Source organism: Fopius arisanus, unplaced genomic scaffold, assembly GCF_000806365.1.
Source record: "Fopius arisanus strain USDA-PBARC FA_bdor unplaced genomic scaffold, ASM80636v1 scaffold00676, whole genome shotgun sequence".
NCBI lineage: Eukaryota > Metazoa > Arthropoda > Insecta > Hymenoptera > Braconidae > Fopius > Fopius arisanus.
Genome location: NW_011888415.1, coordinates 1 through 4700, shown reverse-complemented (window position 1 = coordinate 4700; position 4700 = coordinate 1). Strand labels below are relative to the sequence as shown.

The 4700-nt window shown below is 36.6% G+C and overlaps 1 protein-coding gene across 1 annotated transcript; it reads left to right on the top strand.

The window, feature by feature from the left end:
- Nucleotides 1–6: 6 nt before the first annotated feature.
- LOC105273032 (insulin-degrading enzyme-like) lies at nucleotides 7–4625 on the top strand (the record flags this gene model as incomplete). Its single annotated transcript, XM_011315266.1, has 6 exons — nucleotides 7–90; nucleotides 293–373; nucleotides 666–1351; nucleotides 1751–1953; nucleotides 2311–2562; nucleotides 3003–4625. Coding segments are annotated over exons 1-6 (2856 nt in total), but the record flags the coding sequence as incomplete, so codon positions are not given.
- Between the last annotated feature and the right edge of the window lie 75 nt (nucleotides 4626–4700).

The window sequence follows — 4700 nt, the reverse complement described above, 5'->3', positions numbered from 1 at the left end:
TCCAACAGTAGAAATGATGCTATCAAAGTAAGAAAAATAAGTCCTAGAATGATCCAACATTGTACGTTATCGTACGTACATGAATCGCAAGTGAGTTTCCATAGATTAGATTCCAACGAATTCAAAAGTCTATTCGAAACCAAGAAAATAATATTTCCCCAAGTTCTATTGTCAATTGTCCGAATCTCTTGAACCGTCACTTTGAAAGCACCTTAAACAATAAAATAGAAAACGTGAATCACTACTCAGGATATATACTCCACTCTCTCAAATGATCCATCATATTATTCAGTCTTAGACGCCAGCTTGATCGCCTCTCAGATTTACTTTGTACTTCAAGGTTTTTGCTGACATACTTGGTCTTAATATTACCGTAAGTAAAAAATTACCATTTATATTTCGTGGACTGGATAGAAATTAATCGATTAGACAAGTCGTCAGTGTTATTTTTGCGTGAGAAGAAAATTTTAGGAGACGCCAACTAATTTAAGGAAACGCTAAAAATTCAGAGGAAAAATCATCAGATTCCACGTAAGTTATTACAGAACAAAAGTGTTCGTGGCTGATATTCATCTTGAACATGTCTGATTTTGTTAACTATAAATATTTAATCAGTAATGTTTTATTTACTTTTTATTGCCTTCTGGCGAATCCGTTATTTACAGACACACAGCAATGGAGTCTAGTGCTGGAACAGCGTCTGAAAATGGAGTGAAGATGAGATTTGAGAATATTAAAAAATCACCAAATGATAATAGAGTCTACAGAGGATTAATCCTCAATAATGACATGAAAGTTCTGTTGATAAGTGATTCAACCACCGATAGAAGTGCAGCGTCTTTGCATGTTAATGTTGGATTCATGAGCGATCCGGCAGGATTACCAGGTCTTGCTCATTTGTGTAAGCACATGGTCTTGCTCGGTACCCAGAAGTATCCAAATAACAATGAATTCTACTATTATGTATCTGAACATGGAGGACATTTAAATGCCTCTACACTGTTGGATCGTACGGTGTATTACTTCGATATTGTTCCAAACAAATTAGAAGAGGCTCTCGATAGATTTTCACAATGTTTTCATAAGCCGTTGTTCGCAGAGTCCATGATGGCTCCCGTGATTAATGTCATTAATTCCGAGCACAATACCGCTGACGATTCCATCAAGTTTAATCAATTGCACAGATCCTCAGCTGATCCTGAACATCCTTTTTCCAAATTTAAAACTGGTAATGAAGAAACTCTTTATGTGAATCCGAAAAAAAATGGAATCAATGTTCGAGACCAACTACTCAAGTTTCATGGAGCCTGGTACTCGGCTAATATCATGGCCCTTAGTGTTATCGGACGAGGTAAATAGAACTGTTGTTTTTTGAATTTCTGCCCCCTCTTCCTACCGGCATTCCATTTTATCCTGTGTCTCGTTTTGTTTTTTCATTTTATCACTATTTAATGGCTTCTCATGCGGTTTTTCGAATTTTCCGGCAAAACACAGAAACTTTATATTTTTCCCCAATTTCATCGTTAGTTTGCAAAAAAAATAATTTTGAAAACGTCAATTTGGGTTCAATGATTGTGAAATATGATGACTGAAAAATAAAGTAAGTTAACTCAAATCATCAATCGATTTTTTGGAAATATCTCTAAGATTATAGAAAACTTTTTTGGAATATTTTTTTTAGAAATATGTTTTCCTTTTCGTTGAATCAATCGACTAATCGAAATCATTAATCTCAATGATTTTTCAATAGAGAGTTTAAACGATCTAGAGAAGATGATAGTGAAGATGTTCGCTGAAGTGCCGAATAAAAGAGTCAAGGCCCTGGAGTGCCTACATCATCCATTCAATAAGAATCATTATGGGCATAAATGGTTCATAGTTCCAATGGCCGACATAAGACTGTTGAAAGTGTTTTTCCCACTTCCGAAGTTACAAGAGCACTATAAAGCTGATGTAAGTCCAAAAATTCCCTCGAAAATATTCCTCCAAATGATTAATGACTTAAATTATCGAAATGCTTAATTTAATAGCGAAGTGTTAAACTAGGATAAGTGTATTTTTTCAAAGCCAGTTTTTAGCGAATAACTTGCTAGCGAAGGAACATATCGAGCCTTTCGTAAAAACATTTTTTATCGAAAACGACGGGAGCTGCAAGAAAGATATTTCTGAAAATATCATTATCTTCTTTCTATTTTCAAAAATTGGGTAAAAGTTGGTCTTGAAAAAATTCACTTATCCCAGTTTAGATTTATTAACGATATTATTCGATTTTTATTCTCGTATTAATAATGAATATTGGTTTGTGTTTAGCCTACACACTACATCTCTCATCTCCTTGGTCACGAAGGTGATGGTTCGCTTCTATCAGCCCTGACGAAGAAGGGCTGGGCGAATAATCTATCTGCTCAAGAAGATCAAGCTGCCAGAGGTGAAGTGAATTTTTTCACTGTTCTTCTTAATTTAACAGAAGAGGGCGTCGATTATATCGACATTATAATTTCTCTCATGTTCCAGTACATCAATATGCTGAAAAGTGAAGATCCTATTCGATGGTTTTTTGAGGTAAAGTATTTCCTATATTATACTCCGAATTGAATACATTAGATTATCAAATTGAATTGATAAATGCGGAAATCGTTCGTGAATGAAATTGAAGCAATCGACTTTTATTTTGATTGAATGTTATTACTTTTTACCAAATGGAATATTATTCATTGAATGAAAATTAGAGTGTCAGTAAGTGGTGTTGGGAATTCTCAAACTACTCTACGCTTTTTCTTTTTATTTTACCTAGTAGTTTCAATTTTTAATATCAATTGATTCTCCCATTAGAAACAATTAAGAAATTCTTTTATCAACAAAAAACTTGTCAGTAACACATCAGACTCGAATTTAGATTCTAAAAATGAATGAACGATTCTTTATGCATTATTAAAGAGGAGATACACCTCCTACTGATATTAACTGGCTCATTCATCGTATTCTCTCGTTTAATTAAACAGGAACACCGACAAATAGAGCAAATGCACTTCAATTTCGGAGAAAAACTACCTCTGCAGTCATACGTAAATGCCACAGCTGAAGCCCTGCATAAGTACCAAATGGAGGACGTTCTGATTGCCCCGTGTTACCCTAGTGAATGGCGCCCAGATCTAATAAAACTCGTAATCGATCATCTGAGTCCCCAGAACATTCGAATTCACGTTATCGGAAAGGAATTCGAGCCAATCGCCACAGAAACAGAAATCTGGTACGGTACAAAATTCAAGAAAGAGAAGATCCCAGATTCCGTCCTCATGAGGTGGTCAGATGACCGTCGCCACGAAGAGCTGAAGTTTCCAACTAAAAACGAGTTAATTCCGACATCCTTTGAAATAAAACCGATCGACCGCAGCACTATTGAAAAATTCCCAGTAATAATAGAAGACAATCCTTTTATGAGGGTATGGTTCAAGCAGGACGACAAATTTCTCGTGCCCAAAGTCAACTTGATCTTCGAGTTCGCCACACCTCTGGCCAATTCTGACCCACTGAGCTGCAATTTAACGTTCATGTACATCGAACTCGTCAAGGACTCTCTGAATGAATATTCATACAATGCTAGTCTTGCTGGCTTGAACTGGGATTTTACCGACAGTAAATACGGTGCATCATTGTCTGTGGATGGTTATGATGATAAACACAGGATTCTACTCGAAAAAATTATGGATAAAATGGTTAATTTTACGGTTGACAAGCAACGCTTTGAAATATTGAAAGAGGAGTACACCCGTACGTTGAAGGATCATAAAACTGAAAAGCCGTCTGACCATGCTGTTTATTATCTGGCAGTTCTGCTTGCTGAACAAGTGTGGACCAATGATGAACTCCTGGATGCCGCTGATGATATTACAGTGGAGAAATTAGAAGCATTTGTGCCTCAGTTACTGTCAAAAATGCATGTAGAGAGTTTGGTCTATGGGAATTTGACGAAAGCTGAGGCGTTGGAGAGTGTACGACTCGTTCAATCGAAATTAACAGCTGATCCAACGAATCGGGGTAACAGAACACTAGTACCTCTGTTACCTAAACATATGTTGCCGTATCGGGAAATTAATCTTGAAGAAGGCTGTCATTTTCTCTATGAGGTAGAGGATCATCATCACAAGTCATCTTGCACTGAAGTTTATTATCAAAGTGGATTGCAATCAACTGAATCCAACGTGCAGTTGGAGTTGCTCGTACGAATGATAACTAAGCCGTGCTGTAAAGTTTTGGAAACCAAGGAAAATCCGGAGTCCATCATTCATTGTAAAGTACGGAGGAGTAATGGGGTCCAAGGGTTGACATTCATGGTAGAGAATGACGAACATCCTCAGTATGTCGAGGAGAAGATAGATGCATTCATAGAGTCGATATTGGGGCGATTGGTCGATATGCCGGATCCTGAATTTAGCCAGCATAAGATGTTACTTACTACTGAGATGCTCGAGAAGTTCAAGACGATGACCACTTTGTTCGAGAGTTTCTGGAATGAAATCTCTACTCAGCAGTATAATTTTGATCGCGTTAATATTGAAGCCCAATATCTTAGGACGATTACTAAGGAGCAGATCATTAATTTCTTCAAGGTGAGTTTATATATCGTAATTTACTGAGGAATTTTGTGAATGATATTTTTGAAGGAGGATGAAGTTCAGGAATAAAACGGAATTACGTTT